Source organism: Misgurnus anguillicaudatus, chromosome 3 (assembly GCF_027580225.2).
Source record: "Misgurnus anguillicaudatus chromosome 3, ASM2758022v2, whole genome shotgun sequence".
NCBI classification, from domain to species: domain Eukaryota; kingdom Metazoa; phylum Chordata; class Actinopteri; order Cypriniformes; family Cobitidae; genus Misgurnus; species Misgurnus anguillicaudatus.
The window spans coordinates 15,143,478-15,165,297 of NC_073339.2; the positions used below are offsets into that span (position 1 = coordinate 15,143,478).

The following is a 21,820-nucleotide window of genomic DNA, read 5'->3' on the forward strand; positions in this document are numbered from 1 at the left end:
TTTACAGAGATTGTGTTTTCTGCGGCATCTCTGGTTCTCTGTTGATCTTAGATCGTGCATTGACCCTCTTTAGTTCCATGCTGTACAACACTCGAACCCCCTAGCACCCACTTAATCTTCATTTTTAGCCTCTTCCATTTACATTTTGCGAACATACACACAAGCAAACAAGGTCAAAGCTTATACCTTACCCCCTACCACTTGATACAACTGCATTCCCACATAGCCGAGAGCTCACTGCATGAATTTATGTCCATACCGCTGTTGTTTTCCACACCCTGTTCCTCCCACCCTCCCCTCTCTCAGATGTTAATGGGCACATGGTCAATCCTCCCCATACTAATTATCCAAAATATCAATTCGGATTTACTTATAAATAAACAAATACCCACCCACCCCCTCGATTTCTCCATGGACTAATTCTGTCTCGTATTATTTTATTTCAAGCAAAAGAGGAAAGAAATCTGTAAATGGCTAAAAGCTATCTGTCTCAAGCTTCATCAATAGGGGTATTAATTATTAGAGCTAATTGTCAGAGCTATAATTCTGCTCGGAGTCTGAAGTTCAAGGGTTCATAAACAGCATGAGAGGAAAGAAACAAATTCAGATCGCATAAGATCATTCGGCACTTCAAGACTAATTGGAAGATAATTCGAAAATAATAATAATTAACAGAAAACGTAAAATCAAATGGCAAACATGCAAAATGTATCCAAAGTCAGCTAGAAAGGCTAAACATAGGCCACACTAATGCTTTGATTGGATGAGGACTTCTTTTCCATAAAGGAAATATGGTGAGTGAAATCAAACAAATTGCTCTACGTCTCAATTGTTTCCCTTGTTTCGGTTTCCCCCGCTGCTGGTGTGTTTAACAGCTATTGTTATTGAAAGACATGTTTTTGTTTTCTCTCAATCCAACCACCTGTTTTGTGAGCGAGAACGTGAATAGCAACAATTGCCGTTTTCTTCTCGGCAGAGGAAGGAACAATGCAGTCTGCAATCATTGTATCGTCGTGTCGATGCTATGAATCTGTCACTCAAGAGATCGTTTCGTGTTTTTTAATACTCTCAAGAGGATTCATTAAAAACCCAACCACACATTGGAGTGTACATACTTCGGGTCTCGCTGCAAAATATGGCATGAACATTACTATTCAGTGCGAGAAAAACAAAGTAGAAAATAAAACTGCAGTCCAAGAGTGCCAGACCAGATTGAATACATTATGAATCATGTATTAATGATAATCTTTACCTGACAAGAGTAAACCAAAAAAAAAAAAGAAAGAAAATCAGGAATGGGTAAAGCGCGTCACATTGCGTATCATTTACAACATTATGAATACAATTTATTGGTTTAGCTTGGCTTAGCTTCATATGCGCATCGTATACAGTGCTGAAAATAGAACAGTTTCATATCAAGTATTAAAGGATTCAGGGGCAGGGCATTGAAATCCATCATAAAACGTTGATTTGAGTGTAAAAACATAGCTCAGCCTTACATTGTACCTTAAAAAGACAAATCCCAGTCATACATGACAAATAAACTTAAATGCACACATGCACTTGGTCAAAACAAACTGTTTCACCGGACACGATGTAAGAACATACAGACACTTAAATAGTCGAATGGTAATGCGTACACGGACATGCACTCTCTCTCTGCTGCTTCACAGTGCCAATTTTCCTTATGCTAGCTGGACGAGTCAATTATAATAACAGCCAGTAAACTGGGCAAGACAACACCGCAGTCGATGCAAAGTAACCTCTTCCCTTATTTACCGCAACGACCAGCCTGCTTTTTGCTGTGGCAGTAATCCTTAACCTGAGCTGAGCTTAGAGACTGCATATAGGCAAGCAACAGGCGTATACACAGAGAGACACACACAAAGAGAAATCCAAGGGCTGGTTGCTGCAGTGTCTTGTCTTTCCCTGCTGCTGGTGTGAACACTAGGGAGCAGTCTGTACCTTCTCTCAACGGCCCTGTTATTTCATCTGCGCTATAGCCTGTGATGCAGGACGCACACAATCTAACAATCACGACGGTCACTCACACAGTAACAACTGGAGATCTTAAAAAAACAACATTGCATTTAAGCCGAGGTCCACAATTAAATATACATCTAGAATCGGGGGTGATCGTTTTGGTCTATGATCTTTTCTAAAACCCTCATGAATCTTTCACGATGGCAAATTTGATTTAGATGGTTAAGGCTTCTTCTCAAACCAATTTTTATTCTTCGACTGAAGCGATTTACTTGAAATCTATTAAAGCAGGGAAGGAATTACGGTCTTAGGTCCTTGTCTTGTTTATTTGAACAGCAGACAAATGTGTGATACATGCCATCTGATCAAACCGCATCAGCGTAGTTTGTTTTAGCTGGTATGCATAATCTATTCAGGATATGGACAAGAAAACTGCAACAGCCACAGCAATCAAGCTTTGCACAGTGATTATATCTCCGAGAGATACGAGAAGATCTTAGACTGAGGTTTAACATTTCAAATGAAGTGAAGCGCTTTTCACAGCCCTGCTTATTTACATCCTGCGATACCGCAGAGCTCTCACTAACCATATTTCCCATCATTACCACAGAGCACAAAAAACAATCAAAATAAAAAATAAAAAAACAATTGTCAAACTCACCTGCAGAAATGAGCATTGTGAATTGCAATTCATTTATTTAAACATTTGTATTTTCCTCTTTTTTTCTCCATAGTTTACAAAAGAAATAGGATAACATCTTGCATTTATATCCCCACTCTTGCATTTCTGCTTTTTAACATATTTTACATAGAATCATATATTTTTTAAGGTTTCATTGTTTTTGTTTTGTTGTTTTTCTCTTCGTTTGTTTGTGTGTCTGTGCCACAGCAAAAAAAAAGGTCTTTGTTTTTCATCTGTAGCTTTAGAGAGTTCTAGAATATCCTGCAGTAGAAAGACACATTAAAGCTCAAATATCCACTCTTCACAAGAAAAGCCAGAACAGGTCAGCGTAATTATTCCACTTTTTTTGCGTCAAGTACACAGTCAGGTTATCCCACTTATCCCACAGGCTTTGAAGATGTTGCAGTATGCACCCAATCCCTGTTTTCTGTCCATTTGCACTCCAGTAATGTAGCATCCTCCTGAGAGCAGCGAAATGAGGTGCAAAGTATCCATCAATACATTGAAACCATCGAAAAAACAACATGGGCAAGTATCACACCTCGCATTCCCGTGATGCCTGTTGCTGGCACGTGCAAGAGCCGTACTCATTGATGATGACAAGTGCCCCCTCAATATGGTTGGGTTTGTAGTCAACGTAGTACTCGGACGCAGACGTGGTTGCCATCTGCTGCATGGTCTGCTTCTGTTTCTGCTTGCGACGTTGGCTAGTAAAACACTGCCTCAACTGCCTCACGCCTGCCGGAAAGCATTTCCAGGACACGTAGAGCATGAGGACTATAATCAGAAAGGAGAAAATTAGGGCCATGGTGCCTGTCACCACCTTGTGAATCTGCATGGTGCTCTCCAGGTCATCAGTGGACACAGTCACTGTTAGGGAGTTTGTCACCACCTCGCCACCCTCCACGTCCTGCAGGTCATACGGATTTCTCGTTGGGCCATTGAATATGAAACCTTTGACCCGGTTTCTGGTGGCGGTAAAACTCTGCGTGGTTCCGTCGACATTGTCCTCGCATAACTGGAAAGCATAGACGGCATCCAGAATGTCCTCACCCTGTGCAATGTCTGGGCTGGCACACAGCAGGCCATTGTCACGTTGTCCCTGGAAATTGCTAAGCCAGGAAGCCAAGGCACAGACGTTCCTGCTGCATTCCCAGTCATTTCCCGACAAGGTGATGCTGCTTAGGGGTGTCCAAGAGTCCAAAATTCGCTGATCTATGTAGGTGAGTTTATTGGAGTCCAACATAAGAGTCTTAAGGTTGGGCACACTTTCAAACACATGCGGCTCAATGTACTCAATCTCATTGTTGGAGAAGTCGATCTTCTCCAGGTGGTCCCAGGTCCAGTCAAGGGTGTTGACCACAATAGTGGCCCTATTGTTCTGCATGTAGAGGGTCCTCAGTGAGATGAGGCGGGGGAAGTGGGCCAGATTGACTTTCACCAACTCATTGTGCTCCAAGTGCAGCTCAGTGAGCTTAAAGAGCCCGGCAAATGAATTGCGTGCCAGGCTCTGCAGCTGGTTGTATCCCAGATCCAGGATCTGCATGCTTCTGCAATCCTGGAAAATCCGCACTGGGATGTATTTAAGGGCATTATAGCGCAAATGTAAATTGGTAAGCTTCCTAAGGCCATGGAAAAGGTCTGGCTCCAAGGATTGAAGTCTGTTATATGATAAATCCAATATCCGTAGGTTGGGCAGAGGTCTAAAGGTCCCGTTGGGAAGGGTCTCTATCCTGTTGTTGCTCAGATCCAACTCTTTAACCCTTCGCAGCCTCTCAAAGGCGCTCTCCTCCACAATCTCAATATTGTTATGATCCAAATAGAGCCAGGTTAGTTGCGACAGGCCCACAAAGTCCCCCTCCCTCAGCTCAGAGATGTTATTTTCACGCAGAGACAAACCAATGGCGCTGCTCAGGTTTTGGGGGATATCAGTAAGGTTGAGCCCCTCACAGTACAACAGCTTGTTGTCGCATCGGCACAGCCTCGGACAGGTCCCCCCCACCAAAGGAACTATTTTCAGAACAATGCTCAAGGAGCACAGTATCAGCCCAGGGGGCTTCCTTAGCGGCCACTTTAGGTACAGACCAATTAGGAGGAAATCCATTAGCATGAATATCCTGCAGTGTCGTAGAGAAAAAGTCCATTGAATCTTTCACATTTGTGTCATTTTGGCTTTTACGACTTGTATCTTCCCAAGTGCAATGTCTTTTAAATGATTCTTTTTATTATATAGATAGATGGTGATTTGTTACTCAAAGAATGAAAAAATCCTGCCACACTGAAAACAACGGCAGAAATAAATTACAAGTCACTTTGCTCATGTTAGATCGGCAAAAGGCAAGAGCGATGGCCATGTAAAAAAGTGCTCCTCGTGAAACAATCTCACATGAAAGAATTCCTACTCACCCCCTTTCCAGAGGCTGACAGCCTCTATTCAGTTGATCCCTTTGTGCCGACACTAATTATGTGCGAAACTTAAAAAGACCCCAGTGTGGTACAAATTCAGCCCCCCCTCCTTTTCATCGGACACCAGATCCTGGCAGACTTACAATGTCTTAGTTCTCCTCGTGTGAAAGAGCCAAAAAGAGAACGACTCCAAGTGGCATTCAGCAGGCTGGTAGGAAGTGCAAGTTTCCCGGGCTGCATGCATGAGCACTGTCCATTCTCCTCCGGCTCTCTGCATTGACTGCTGCGCCGCGGCTCTGTGGGAGAAACGAACGAGGGAAAACGCGCACGGAGGAGGGAATAATCCACTCCAAACTGACTCTCTCGCTCCCTCTCTCTCTGTCTTTTTTCCCTTCTCGTCAAAGACTCCCGATCTGTCGACGCAAATCACCATCCATAACCTATAGCGATTGCTGAACTGCGCAATGTATGTGAAGTGAAGCTCGTTGCCATTTTTGCAGTTTCTTCACAATTATGCACATTCAAAAGCTGTGAAATCTGCATCATTCAGCTCTCCTTTTTTTTCTGTTTTCTGAATTGTTGGTATAATAATGATATCCAAAAATCACTGGTGATAATGTTTGTAGCAAGACTCAAATCTTCATCTGGGTCTTCTCTGTATCGAGCTCATTTCCTTTTGGCAACGGAGGCTAAAGATGCTGAGGCTGAAGGCAGACGCGGTATTCTGGGTGGAGAGAGATGCTTTATCCCTTGCAGTAGACTAGTGCACTGGCAGTGCATGCAGAAACACCTTCTGTTCACTGAGTGTCGTAAGCCACTCACAATTCAGCCCAGGCTCTCTCTCTCTCTCTCTCTCTCTCTCTCTCTCTCTCTCTCTCTCTCTCCACCTCCTGCACTTCTGCTCACCCCTTTTCTTTTCAATGCTCTCTCTCTCTCTCTCTCTCTCTCTCTCTCTACGGCTGATACTATTTTATATTTAAGAGAGGGTGGGCTTAAACTTGATTTTAAATGAGGCACACAACTGAATCATTACTCTCCCACCCTTAAATTAATTGAAATATGCCATCTATCTACTAACATCTACTCTTATTAGTAGATGGTTTGCTTATTATTACAGCTTAATATTCTTCTAATGACTTAAGTTGTTTGTATGTGTCAGTTTCCTGCAGCTATTGCTATGTGTTTTAGTATGTTAACATTAATTTATGTATAATACATTATTGATATATTCTATAATTATTATATAAGATTTTTTTTTTTTATTCTATTTTATAGATTTGTTGTTGTTGTTGTTAATAACTGAAAAACAACATTGCACACGTTGTTACATTGGCTAGTTTTGACCATGTGCTACCCCAAACCAACACCGATACGGTCTGGGGAACATGGCGCTAGATGAATGTCCCTTCTACCAGATTTCAAATCGACTATCAGAGTGAGTTCAGAATGGCATTGGACTGTAAGCATTGCCTTTTCAGACCGTTGGCTTGATGAAAAATGAGCTTCCGTGCAATGAACATGGCAATAGCGTCATGCGCCATATGTCATTGCAGTTAGCTGATACATGTTCGGACACAGTCCACGGCGAGGCAACTCCCCTCTCCTCCCCCTTACGCCCCAACCCAACCCTCATTGGCCCAGTTCTACAAAGACAAAACATAAAATTAAGCCAAAATACTAAATTTACATGTCACAATGCCGTCTGCCCAGGCTTGTTTGTCATAGCCATTTCGAGTCCCTCCATCCAGTTGGAATACAGATATCATCTGTTGCCACTTAGCCAAGCTTGCATAAATATTCCGCTCAGGAGCCTTGTTGCAGTGCTCCGTGGATTGCAGTCCCCGGGCTTGTCATTTCATTCCGATTAATTTTCAAGGACAATGAGCTGTGACGATCCCGTACATGAAGCTAGCATGCGTCTGTTGGTTTGCCTTCCTTCTGATGGCTGCCATAATTTTAAGATCATTCTTTTCCTTTTGCTCGGCACACTGTTAAATATCAATTAATCTCAAACGGAAAACATGACACACACAGCCTTTTAGTCCTCTAATTGGGACAGGACTATAAATGGCAGTTGTATAGATTAGATTACCTTAGTCTCGCGTAGCCAGACCTTCAATACTGAAGGTCTGGTGTTTTTTGCTGCTTTTTCTGGACAAAGCCCGTCCACAAGCTGTTTGACCGACATGTCAAACAACCAATCACAGTTTGTTTCGTCTAGCGTCACGTTTCGGACTCCTCACAATAACGAGCCGGCTGGCAACAAGTCAGTTATTGAAATAACCAGCCGCAATCGAATAGCATCTAAATAAACAAGATTACTCACCATAGAACAACGTTGTGCACTTCATCAACAGCCACACCAATGAGACGCTCCCGTTAAATGTCTGTTTGAAGCATATCTCTCCACTTTTTAACACATACAAGCAATTCAGGAGAACCGAACTTTTTGACTCCACTTACTGCCTCAAGCTAAACTCTTGGACGTCTTTTAGAGAGTCTATGCTGCGAACTTTGCATATTTTTGAGAATCCAATGTTTAGCTGACCATGATAACTGGTCATTATTATCCACGTGAACACGACTGATTCTCTTCCTCAATGGAATGTCAGAGCTTTGTTTTCCAGGGACCGAAACTAATCGCGACACTCGCGTCTCCTGGAAATCCGGTTTATTTCAACCAATCAAAAGACGACTTTAGACATTCTCACAGGGTTTCTCGAAAAGTGTACGAAAAACATCAGACGTTCAGCCAACAGTTTGTGGGCATGACGTCTGAGGCTGAGACTAAGATTACCATAACCTCCTACGTCTTTACAAACCACCATTAAGCTTGCAGTAGTATTGGGCCAACCTGATCCTGTTGTTAAAGTAAAATCAACAGATTATGGAAGCTGATAAGACAACCATTTTTAGTATGTGCAACCTTTACCCCATTTTTTCTTTGAAATGATATTTCCATTGCACTATTCAAATGTGCTGTCAATTCACTAGTTGATAGCATAAAATAGCAGCATTTCTCAACTGTTTCAATATATGGAGCCACAAATATATTACTTCTCAGCAAAGATTTGACAGAGAAATGAATGTCCTCCACAGGTATAAGAAAATGCCTTGGTCATCCTAAAGTCTGATCTGTCGCTCTTCCACCTTCCCCATCACTCTTTAGCTGTAATAAATGGGTGCACCATCAGCTAATGACTTGGGGCCCAGTAATGACTTGACACGGGGAACAGAAGATGTTAGATTCCCAACCATCGCTTACTGACATTAAAACACCATTGCTAAAGTGAACACACACCAGACCACAATGTCGACTTGAAATGGCCGCTCTTTAAAGGCAAAGCAGAGCAGTTAGGCATATGTTCAGCGTAACACTCAGCTCTGGATTAGCAGTCTTGTTAGTAAGGTTTCCCTACCTGGCTAAATCTTGCTGGAGGTACAGTATTTGAATGCAGACATGCACGCCATATCTACTACTCCAGACAAGGAGAAGCTTTACTTTAAAATGTCTTTTTTGTTTCTTCTTAGATTATAGACTGCCAGGGCACAAAAGTCGCCCGTTTCCTTCAGAATTTGACTCTTCCACCAAAACCTTCATATTAACCACAGGGCTTGTCTCAGGCGAGAATGCGAGAGTCACTTTTCTCAGCAGGCTTTTGGACACTGTGAGTCATCAAAGAAATTGGAAGTCTTTGTGGAGTCAGTGAGGATTGTTGAGCCCATTCGTCCATTTTAATGGATTCGGATTGTAGATTATTACGAGATTGTAGCATGAAATAATACAAAAAGAAGCAAGAGTTATGTTTCAAACAACCAGTAAGGTTGTTCCTGCCCTATTATTTTTTACAATAAGCATATACCTTGTTGGATTTTTCTTTGTATCTTATGTTACTTTTCATGAGTAAATGCATCTTGTTTTAAGGATGTTTATTTGCTCAGCTAGTCTGTCCTGCCCCATGGCTAGAGCCATATTGATTTGACTCTCTAAGCAACTTCATCTCCAGTGAGAGTTTCTTTAGTTGGGTCACAGCTGAGGCATCTGGACTCAAAGTACTTTGGTGTGATGAAATTGTATTTACTTTGAATATTGTACACTAGACTCTTACCTTAGAAAATGGTAGAAGTTACTTTTATTCAGCCTAAATCATGTTGCCACAACACAAAAAGGTAAGGACTAGTGCTCGACAGATATGGGGTTTTTATGGCCAATGCAAATACCGATATTAAGAAAACGTGTGGCCAATATGAGGCCACAATTGTTATTACATTAAATACAAGACAAACACAAATTGGTGAAACTAAATAAACATTTGTTATGCATATACCCTTTTAGAGTACTTAAAACATATTTACAAGACATAATTAATGTGGATCTACACATCTCTTACTGTTTGGATAAATGTGTTGAACTAGTGTGGTGTTGTGTGTGAGACAACATAACGTCATGTTAAAAAGTGAATAATGTTTGTTCTTTTTACTGTCTATCAGACTTTGGCTTTACTTTAAAGGTGCAGTGTGTAATTTTTAGAAGAATCTCATTAGAGGAATGCAAAATAATATACAAAACTATATGATCAGGGGTGTATAAAGACCTTTCTTTATACACCGTTATGTTTTTATTACCTTAGAATGAGCTGTTTTATCTACATACACAGAGGGTCCCCTTACATGGAAGTCGCCATTTTGTGCCGCCATGTTTCTACAGAAGCCCTTAACGGACAAACTTTTTCAGCAACTGCACGTTTTACCAAAGCAGATATATCCAATACAAAAGTAATCATAATGACTTGTGAAGCAAATCGACACGTTTTTGCAAGAAATTGAACTTTATTTAAAGCATTAACGCAGACAAATAGGAAGTGCGCTTATGCTCCCGCTCTGTAGGTGGCGCAGAGAGTATGGTTTACCAACCGCAGGCAAAACCAGCCTCTTAGCACCACCTAGAGATCGGGAGCGTAAAAAGTGCACTTTATATGTTGCCACAGTTCTGTATGGACGCTAATAATGTTGTAAATAACGTTCAATATCATGCAAAAACTGACGGATTTGCTTTACAAGCAGCAAAAAATGTCACCAGGAGTCATGGAGATTAGTTTTGTATTGGATATATATGCTTTTTGACCTCTCAAAGTGACGCATCTTTTGCCTTGCATTATATGAATCACAGATGTTTTTTTTTTTTTTTTTGCAAAATATCTTCTTTATTGCTTCACTAAAGATAAAAGGTGAGTAAATAAACAGTTAATTTTTATATCCCTTTTATTATACACTTAAAATTATATTAATCGTCCACTTTTAAAGTTTAAACTTTATATATCTCACTTACTGGGCTGCACGCAATTTTATGCGTAATGTAATATGTTCTGTGGCATCTATGAAGGTAATATAATATCATATTAACCTTATGGAGCAATTCTGCTGCATAGTTTGCAGTCATTTTCATGCACTGCAATGTTATCTTAACACAAAGAGCAACGAATGACGTGACAGACAACTGGTTGTCCAGTGCGATTCCGTTCACACGCCACAGCTTCTCTGTAAATACGGTTGTGAAACCCGAAAAGTTACGGGTGTGAGGTCGGTTATAGAATGCGGTTGTCAAACCCGTAAATAACCGAACTGCGTGTGAACAGAACTGTCTTAAGGACTCAAATACGGGTTTGACAACCGTGTGATAGTACCGTGTGAACGCAGCCTATGTGTCTTAAAAGTGAGGGGTCAGCAGTGGACTAAGCCTTTGGTTGCAATGGCCAACCTCACCACTAGATGCCACAAACATTTACACACTGCACCTTTAAGTCACACTGTTGTTTTATTAAAATCAACAAATTTAAGTAATGGAGAAATTTACTGGCCGATTGAAAAGATTTATCGTCAATGCCAATAACAAAAAAAATCCAAATATCAGCCGATATATCTGCCTCTGCAATATATTTTCTGCATTGTTTATTCTTTATTAGGAATAAAATCACAAGGTTATCTTAATACAGTGCATATTCATGAACAAATCTGAAGCTTTATATTAGTGATGCACCGATGTATCGGCCGCCGATATTTATCGGCCGATTTTTTATGAATTTGAAACCATCGGCATATCGGCAATAGCACGAGAAAGGCCGATGCCGATTGTTTATTAATTAACCACATAAAGGCAATGAATTGCATGTCTGTTGTTCAATTAAAATGTTTTAATGTTCTGGTGTGCACTATACTTAAGCACCAACAGAAAACCTTTGTTGAGCTGTCTCAAATGTCTTGAACAATAAAAGAAACAGACTGCACTTTAGTGGGGGGAAAGAAGTCCAACTTTTTTTGAAGTAGCAATCGGTATCGGCATCGGTATCAGACAGAAGTTGTCTGTTTAAATCTGTATCGGTATCGGCCCAAAAAAATCCTAGCGGTGCATCCCTACTTTATATCACATAAAGCAAGAACAAGATCTGATGTATGTCATTGTTGTTTACTGGGTTGATTTCTTCTTCACATGAGAATTACCTTGATTGCTACTTGCCATAGACCATGCCTATCAAGTAAGGGTACTATTTGGACGTGAAAACGCAATGGTTTACTGTCCCAAATTGTACTGTACTGTTGGTAAAAAAGTGCATTATGAGTAGGGTTAGGGAAGGGGTTTGAGTTGGTAGAAGTTGACGTAGTTGCAAAGTTACTGACCTTCATAGTCACTAAAATTTCTGTTTGGGGAACCATCACAATAAAGTGTTAGCAGATATAAAGCTAGCAGACTAGCTGTAAAAAAATAATTTCAGGTTTTTGTTTAATTTTAACTTAAAGGGACAGTAAGTAGGGTTTTAAGTGTTTTATTAATCAAAATCAATGTCTTTATTCATAAATATGTCCTTGTTGGTGTCAAATGATCTCTGCCAGTGATCTGACTTTTCTTTGTAAGCTTAAAATTTCTTCTCTTTACTTACATTGAACGGGTAAGTCCAAGAAGGCTTCCATGTCGTTACGCCATATTGATAAATTATAAGAGCAGAGAGGGACAAAAAGCACTAGCCTACCAACGCGTTTCCACAACACATTTTCATTCAGAACACTTGAACTAGCTGAAACAGACAAGGAGATCAGTGATTACATAACGGCTATCGTAGTTGCAACACGCATTTGGAAAGCACTTTTCGTTTGAAAGCAAAATACAATTTCACCACTAGATGGGGGTAAATCATACTTATTGTCCCTTTAATAAATAAAGTTTAATAATTTTAACTTCTTTGTAAAAAAATGCAGCATGAAGTTCAAACTAATTAGTTTTGCAAGTCAATTTAAACTACTATTTTAAGTTTTAAATACATTTCAAGAACACATTTCTGGGTTAAAAATGACCCAAATAATGGGTTGTTTTAACCCAACTGCTGGGTTATTGGGTTATAGAAATGTGTTCTGTCCTATAGTTACCCAGTCCGGGGTTAAAAATAACCCAATATTTTTTAGAGTGTGTGATAAGTTAAATGATTGACATCATTTTATAGCGTTGTTTATAAGTTATGTCAACTATATATTAGTCAAAAACTTAAAATTGTAGGTTCAATTGGCTTGTATATAACTTTTTACAGTGTGTTTTAATGACTAGTAGTTAAAAAGTAGTTACCTATCCTAAAGTTACTGGATGTACCAACACTATCTCATGGCAATTCGGTCGTATTTTATGAGGTGGCTTATTTGTATTAAAGGGATAGTTCGGCCAAAAACGATATTAAACCCATGATTTACTCACCCCCAAGCTGTCCGAGTTGCATATGTCCATCGTTTTTCAGACAAACACATTTTCGGATATTTTAGAAAATATTTTAGATCTTTCTTTTGATTAAATGTAATGTTATGGGGTCCAGCAATAGTCCACGACCTTCAAGTCCAAAAAAAGTGCGTCCATCCTTCACAAATTAAATCCAAACGGCTCCAGGATGATAAACAAAGGTCTTCTGGGGGTAATCCGTGCGGTGTTGTTGTAGAAATATCCATATTTAAAATGTTATTAACTTTATTAACTAGCTTCCGGTAGCGCCGCCATCTTAGACTCAGGAGAGAGTGTGTACGTAGTGTACGCACTTTTCTTAGTGATGTATGACAAATCGGAGGGCGGGGGACAGAGCAGCAACAGAGAAACCGCTGTCTATGCTGCGTAAGCGCTCATCCTGAATGCATATGACTCTAAAATGGCGGCGCTACCGGAAGCTAGTTAATAAAGTTAATAACATTTTAAATATGGATATTTCTACAACAACACCGCACGGATTACCCCCAGAAGACCTTTGTTTATCATCCTGGAGCCGTTTGGATTTAATTTGTGAAGGATGGACGCACTTTTTTTGGACTTGAAGGTCGTGGACTATGGCTGGACCCCGTAACATTACATTTAATCAAAAGAAAGATCTAAAATATTTTCTAAAATATCCGAAAATGTGTTTGTCTGAAAAACGATGGACATATGCAACTCGGACAGCTTGGGGGTGAGTAAATCATGGGTTTAATATCGTTTTTGGCCGAACTATCCCTTTAATTCGTACACTGTAAAGAATACTTTGCTGCCTTAAAATTTTTTGTTGAATCAACTCGGATTTACAAGTTATTTCAATTTACTATTACTTCTCTTGACTAGAGGTGAGTTGTTATAACTACAGTTGAGTTGTTATAACTTATAAAATTAAGTTGACTTTTCTTAACTATATTTTATAAGTTGTGACAAATCATCTCTGTTGACATGACTTGTAAATCTTAGTTGATTTAACAAAAAATTAAGGCAGCAGTGTACGGCCACATGCGTACATTTTTATATGATTTGCCCTGACCCCCTATTCCATTGAAGTTAGGGATGGGGTTTCGTTATTGTTTTTTATAATAATCGTACATTTTTGCACGATGAACTTCATACCAATTCATTTGAATTAGCTAATTCGTAAAATATTTATGAATTCTCGTGAGATCAGGCCTGATGTTCACATCCAAAAAGCTTGTAATGTGCCCCTGTGTCAACTGTTACTCTGAGTTAATGCACATAAGACAGTGTCCGTCAATTTAGGGGATATGATATCATCTAAGAAAAAAATCACAAATGAGATCTCTTTTAGCTCTCATTTGTTTTATTATTAAGTGTTTTATTTCTAGAGATGTAAACAGAACCTCAAAGAATGTCTAAATGTGTTCAGGTTTGTTATGATGCCAAAATCTGCAATCAAAATATTATTATTAAAGGAGCATTTCACCCATAGAAACATAAATCTTTATTGAAAGTGTGTTATATTTGTAGGTGAAATGTAACATACATTTGGTGCCTATTTGACCGAGAAAATGGGTGTTTGTAGTCTCACTCCCTCAACAAAGATATTGGACTTCCTTCTTTCAACGATGCAAAATGATAATTTTTACATCATTGAAAGAAGGAAGTGCAACACTGAAATCTGTATTTCTCCTGTCTCAGTGGCAACTGAGGAAATGATGCACGACCATTCAAAAACATGACTTGGGTTCCAACTATACAAAGCTTAATGCAAATGGGTGAAGTGTCCCTTTAAGTGACTTAGAGTGATACACATTTTTTAACACAACACTCAATCAATACATTTGTGTCTGTCTGTCTATCTATTGTTGCTTATCCATACATAAGTGTTAGTTAACTACTATTTTTTACAAAGCTGAAGATCTTTAATAATATTTAATTTTGACATGCTGTTTGCTCATTTTCTTCGATTAGAGGATTCTTCGGTCTGGCAATCGATCTTGCCACCATCCTTGGCATGTTTTATTGAATACTTTGAATTGTATCCCATCTCAACCCCTCCTAAATACCTTCGATGTGCAAACCAGACAAGCATTACGAGCCATTGACGGCTTAAAACCAATACTAAATTTCCCTGATGACATTCTAGCTACCATCCCTATGTTTCTGGACTCTTTATAAAATATGCAAAATCAGCCGAGTCTCAATTGGATAATGCTTTGATATGTAGCGGCCCCATAAGCTCAATGTTCAAACAGGCTATTTCGTCTGTCATTACCATCACAATGCAGTTCGTCATACAGTCAGTTGCTGTCATGGTTTCCTATTATCCTGACCATGAGTCATTCTTTGAATCATTCTTTGATGCATCATGTCCCGGGTTCTTTCTGGCATTGTCAATATTTTTCTCTCTCTGCGTTTAGAGTCGCTGGGGCTCGTCACGTAACCAACTTTGAGTTATCGGCCAGGTTTTCATGTAGCCTGACATTTAATGGATTTCCGATTAAAAATGTCCTTTTGAAATGTGTTATTGAGACTAGTGGTGGCTAAAGAGGGGTCCCGGTGTGCATGATGTGGTTAATGCTTAATTGGCTCTTTGTTGAGGTAATGTTGCGGATGACAGTGAAGGGTCAAGCCTGAATGAGGTTTTTCTTGTCTGGGGAGGGGAGTTTTGCACCAGACCAGGCGAAGTGTACACAGATGGATGGAAGGAAGAAAAGGTTATGGTAGTGGTTAATAATCAAGTCTTACTATTGGGAGGTTGCTGGTTCAATTCTTACTTGGAGTCAGTCATAGGCCATCACCATTGTTCTTTTGATTAAGGCAATTAACCTCTATTTGCTTCTGGGGGATTGTTGGTTCATGGTGACGCTGTGTGCAGGTTGTGAAAACAAACTCCACCGGCCCAGGCTGTGTCGATAAATAAAGATTTTACTCTGTTCTATTCATAAAAGAAAAACAAAGCCTTTCGGCCAATAAAGACAGATAGGTTAGTAGTGGGAGTGTTTCAGAGAAAGTAAGAATGAATGAAAGATGATGATGGGTTGTAGTGAAAAAGAAAGGATGTTTGGCATGCTGTATTAAGTAGTAGACTATGTTTGGGTCTGTGTTTCACTGAACAGTGGATGAACAGGTATCCTCTAATCACTGTGCTCCCAAACAAACCATCACTAAAACAAAAGCCGTGGCAGTAAAAACAGATCTGTCCTGCGGCAACTGTCACAGCCCGGCCAAGAGCAAGCGTGCACACACACACACATACGCAAATCAACTACAGCTAGCACAACCAACACGCACAAATCACCGCTCACCGGTGCATGAGTGGGCTTCATCGACATCTCCCTCAAGTGGTGTAAGACACTCAGGTGTGTGTGTGTGCTCGCGTCTGAGAATCTAGCCTCATCTCTGGAGAACGTGCAGCGCTGTGTGTGTGTGTCCAAATAAGCATCTCCCAGTCGCCCTAATGGGAAAATCAATAAAACTTCATCTTTACAGGCTCAGACATTTGGCGTGTGTGTCGTAGGGCTGCTGTGCTGCGCACTGTTTCTACACTTACACGCGTCTGCATTTTTTAGAATCCTCATTTCTCTTTTCGATTCTCTAGAAGGGAGTGAATAAAAGTAAATAGATGTAAATAGATCAATACATGAGAGAAGCATGTGTTTGGTCCATTCATTGTTTTCCAGCACAGCAACAGACACAGTGAGGTAGTTTTATGATAAAAAAAAATTTGATGTGGTGCAGTGCTGGATAATGCCTGCATCAATGGAAACAGTATGAGGGTTTGCTTGAATAGGATCTTCAGTAGAAGTGTTCCTGATCAGCAGTGGGGCCCCCAAGGGGGGTCAGGGAGGGCCACGGCCACCCGTAAAAAGAAGCTTGGCACCCAACTAGAGTAAGGTTTTTTTAGAATAATAACTTTAGTTTATAAATTAACATGAACATTGACGAAATACTATGTTAACTCTTTCCCCGCCAGCGTTTTTAAAAAAAAGTTGCCAGCCAGCGCCAGCATTTTTCATGATTTTCACAAAATTTTAATGCCTTTCAGAAAATTTTCTTCTTTAAATGTATAAACGTACAATATATCAAATGAAAGAACAGACCCTCTACTTTCAAACAAAAAAAAGTTTCATCCTACCTTCATTTATTCTCTTTTTATTACCTCTCAAACATGGGTAGGTTTCTTTAAAAACACAAAATTTTGAGCAAAAAGCTGAGATAATTCAATTTATGCGAATGACTTTTGATAGAGATCAGATGCAGAGCGATCCTCAAAACATACACAGAGTTCTTACTATTTCATGTCAGCTGTTACTTCCGGGTTGTAAAAGTTGCAGAAGTGGATAATAGCGGTATTGCGGAAAGACGGAAATTCTCGTCATTGGCAGGGAAGGGTTTTCTCTTAATTTACGAGATAACTCAAGAAACAGTTAATATAACTGTAATAAACTTGCATGATATGTACTGTAAAATACACTCTCAACCCCTTCTAGACCCACGTTGCGGCAACTACGCGCAAACACACGCTTAGTTGCTCATGATCAAGTTCTAACGGCGCATTCACACGGGGCGTCAGCGTTAACGCTTCTCATTCACTTTCAATGGGTGACGTCATGCATTGCCGAACTGAATTGTGGATCCGTCTGCGCCGCGTCAGTGCCGTTGCTCACTGCAGAAGTCGAACATTTCTCAATTATTCAAGTGGCAACGTGTGCGTTAGCCAATCAGATCGCCTTATGCAAATAACCTAGGCAGGGCCAGCCAATTATGTTTAAGGAAGAACAGAGTATGTGTAGCGGCCACTGTGATTGGCTGTTGGCCACGCTTCAGACAAGCCTTCCGTTTAGCGTTAACGCTTACGCCCCGTGTGAATGCGCCGTAAGGGAGCAATGTGGGAGACGAAACTTACAAAGCAGCTGGCTAAATGCTAAGGATTTTAGAAACAATAAAACAAATAAATACAAATAAAACAAACTTAAAAATAAACTGATGTATTTTAAGATATGTCATCAGTGCAAGTAGTTTTCAGTTTGGACAGCTCTTACATTTATTTTAGTCTAGGACTAGTCTAATCCCTGTCTGAAAAACTGACCCTTAATGTCCAGACGTAAAACTACGTATAAAAGCTAGGCTCAGTAGCTTTTTAAAATATGTGCAGTGTGTCATTGTCTCTTACAGCAGGCTTGCAGCATAGCATAGTGTACTGAGACACACTTCTAACAGAAATGTGTCGTCTTTGATTTTTTTCCTTTTTTCAGGCACAAATGTACAACATATGGTTGCATACTAATACACTTGCAGTTAAATGCATGTTTACATTTGCATTTAGCAGACGCTTTTATCCAAAGCGACTTACAAGAGTGAGGAAAACAACAAAGTTAAATGTGTCTTAGAGATGCAATAATATAAAAGTGTTATATAAAGTTACTTTCAGCACATTTCTTAGAGACACCTGTTTATGTGGAGGGAGATGTGGATTTTTTATATAAACTGAGTATTCAGCATGTCCCTGTCAAGTTTTCACGGAAAATAAGTGTTTTTAGATGTTTTTGAATGTGAGGGATGAGGCTGACTGGGCAGAGTTTGGAAGATCATTCCACCAGCAAGGAATAGTGAAGATGGATGAGCGGGAGAGTGATTTTATGTGCTTTAGTGGAGGTACCACAGGGTGCCGTTCATTCGCTGACCGCGGGGTTCTGGATAGGGTGTAGATGTGCCAGAGGGTTTGTAGGTCGGTGCAGAGTCAGTGGCCGATTTGTATGCGGGCAGCAATGACTTGAACCTGATGCGGGAAGTAACTGGTAGCTGCAACTGGTTGCCATTTGGATGATGAGAGCGTTACAGTTTACCGTTTACAGTTCAAGGTGTACAAACAATGGTATGCTCTAATCAGCTTTAATCATTTTATTGATTGGTCAATGACATGACATGCATATTTTTGTCTGTGGGCAATATGTACTATAAAAATTAATTGATACATGTATGACATGAGTCACTTTATTCTATAAAACCTATTTAGTTTAAATACATTTTAAGTATTTTTTTTTAATAATAATAAATACACATTTTTGCTTTGGTACCTTAAACTTGTAAAATAGGAGAATATGCAAATGTTTGTACGAATGATCAGTTTAAGAAAACTGTTAAAGGGATAGTTCACTTTAACTCTTTCCCCGCCAGCGTTTTAAAAAAAAGTTGCCAGCCAGTGCCAGCATTTGTCATGATTTTCACAAAAGTTTAATGCCTTCCACAAAATGTTTTTAATTAAATATATAAAAAAACAATATATCAGATTAAAGAACAGACCCTCTGCTTTCAAAAAAAAAAAAAAAACGTTTCATCCTACCTTCATTAGTTCTCTTGTAATCACCTCTCAAACATGGGTAGGTTTCTTCAAAAACACCCAATTTTGAGCAAAAAGCTGAGATAATTCCATTTTTGCGAAGGACTTTTGATAGAGATCAGATGCAGAGCGATCTTTAAAACATACACGGAGTTCTTTCTTTTTTCACGTGAGGCTCTACTTCCGGGTTGTATAAGTTGCGGAATTATATAATAATAGCGGTATTGCGGAAAGACGGAAAATCTCGTCATTGGCGGGAAAGCGTTTTCTCTTAAATGACGAGATATCTCATCAATGGCGGCGAAAGAGTTAAAATAAAAATAATGTCATGTTTACTCATCCTTGTTGTTCTAAATCTGTATGCATTTCTTTTTTTCTGATGAACACAAAAGAAGATATTTTGATAAATGATGGTAAACACCGCAGATAGTGACCATAGACTTCCATAGTAGAAATAAAAAATATGATGGAATTTAATGGGTACCCTCAACTGTGTTCTTACCATCATTTATCAAAATATTTCTTCATCATTTATCAAAATACTTCCAAAATATTTTTTTCCTACTATAGAAGTCAATGGTCATTATCTGCTGTGTGTTACGATCATTTTTCAAAATATCTTCTTTTTTGTTAATCAGAAAAAAAATTCATACAGCTTTAGAACAACATGAGGATGAGTAAATGATGACAGAATTTTTATTTTAAAGTGAACTATCCCTTTAAAAATTGTAATTGAATAATTGAAAATGTAACATAAGATACTTTGGCATTGTTTTATGTTTGAAACCTTTCATATAAACACATTTTACGAATATCAGTAGTTGTCGGGATGTTGGGATAATTGAAAAACTTGTGTCCAACAATTTGGATGTTCTCAAATGCCTGGGTGGTACAACCGCAGTCATGGGCCTTTTATATAGAAATTTAACAAATATAAACAGTCAATGTGATATCACACCATCCACTGAAGCCTTTTTTTATAAAAAGTTTGTAGATTTCTTGTAAATTAAAATGAATTATTTAAATAATGTGAACAGAATAAAAAAATCAAAAGCATTAAAGTAAAAGTCTGTTAAATCTGCAGATTTAGTCTGCAGATGTCAGGTGGTACAACCAGAAGGGTGCAATGGTTTGTTTTACGGTCCGATAATTTGTACCTTTTGCCTATTCTTTCTATTCAGGGTAGGCAAGGATAGTCAAATCTAACAATTATTTCCCTAGTATACCAATCGTACATTACCTTAAATAAGATAGAAACTGAAAACTGGATTATACTCACATAATTATTAGAAGACTTCCCCGTGGTTGATTATTTGAGCTAAGTTCACGCAAGCACACTTCTTCTTGTATTTTTAAAAAATTTATTAATACAATTTAGCTAGTTGCGATTACAAGTTTTGCCAAATTAAAAAGAAAAAGAAAAGAAATAAGAAATACCAAGTTAACTAAAAGTAATAAGACAAAAATACAAAATCTAAAAAGTACTAAGTCTAGAGCACACAAGATTTCAGGCTGTCAGACAACGGAGATGCTGGATGCTGCGCGCTCTCCAGATCTGCCTAAGTTCTGCACCAGCATCAATTTATAGGCACGGTCTCAGGTCTGAATTCCAGGAATCATATTCAGGGCCTCATGGCACGCCTTTCATCCTTACGTCTACTGGGAAAGTCCCCTAATATCTTAAATATATGACGAAGTCTCTTTGTCGTTCTTCTCCGAACTCCTCTGCGTTTTCTCCCACGAAGACAGGTCTTTAAATCATGCTTTAAACTGTAATGTATCCCTTAAGCTTTGTTCTATCTAATACATGCATCAATCTCTCTACTCTTAATAAACTAGTAAATACAAAACCATATATGTGTCACTTTGTTAAACATGCAATTTAAGAGCTGTCATGCATATACTCCCAACTCAATGATTATAATACTTTACATCAAAGCCACCCTAGGCGTATCAAGTAACATAAAGAGTTTAACATAGTAAAAGGAGTATAAAACAACAAACCACCGGTTTATATTGCTCAGAAGAAATACATATAAAATTAGGTGTATTATTTGGCTTATAAAGGTTGGATAATTTGCATCTTACACAACACCCCCTTCATGCAAAATTATACAAGCTTTAAGTTCTCATTTTCAAACATAAGTATGGCTGATATCTTCCAACTCTCCTTTCATATTTTTTTAACATCAAGTACATTTCACCCCTATTAGTAAAAATGTTGTGCTGAGATATACTCAAATAGTTGTTGACCCAGGGAACTTTGCGTATTGGTCTTACCCAATTACTTTCCACTATAATTCCTTTTACTTGATCACCTACTGGCCAATGTTTTACACTTTGCAACACTATGTTCAGATAGCCTCCAAAATTTGCTTTTATAAATTTTCCATCAGTTATCTCATGGTAGCATGCACCAATCAATTCTCCTTCAGAGTTTTGACACAAGAACTGGCGGCTCCTTCCATTGATCTTACATTGTTTACAATGACCAATCAACGGAATCATGGACTCCTGCATTTTACGCACTTCTCCACGAGCCACAGTCATCATTGAAGTCTTCTGGAGAACTGGGGGGGCAGAAGTTGAGACCCTTTCCTTTTTGATGCAATCATCGATGTTTAGCTCTATGAGATAAAGAACTCCATCAAGTTTAACAACCCTC

At 39.1% G+C, this 21,820-nt stretch overlaps 2 protein-coding genes across 2 annotated transcripts in view; one reads left to right on the forward strand and one right to left on the reverse strand.

Moving 5' to 3' along the window:
* Positions 1-21,820, forward strand: part of ctnna2 (catenin (cadherin-associated protein), alpha 2) — a 622,713-nt gene that overhangs the window by 404,459 nt on the left and 196,434 nt on the right. The window lies entirely within an intron of this gene.
* lrrtm1 (leucine rich repeat transmembrane neuronal 1) lies at positions 1,045-5,912 on the reverse strand. The gene has a single exon (XM_055204790.2). It carries the CDS (start codon positions 4,773-4,775, stop codon positions 3,201-3,203), a length of 1,575 nt encoding a protein of 524 aa, XP_055060765.1. The 5' UTR covers positions 4,776-5,912; the 3' UTR covers positions 1,045-3,200.

What these genes read in the sequence shown, in the direction of transcription:
- lrrtm1 (XM_055204790.2), bottom strand. Translation starts at nt 4,775, where the DNA reads ATGCTAATGGATTTCCTCCTAATTGGTCTGTACCTAAAGTGGCCGCTA.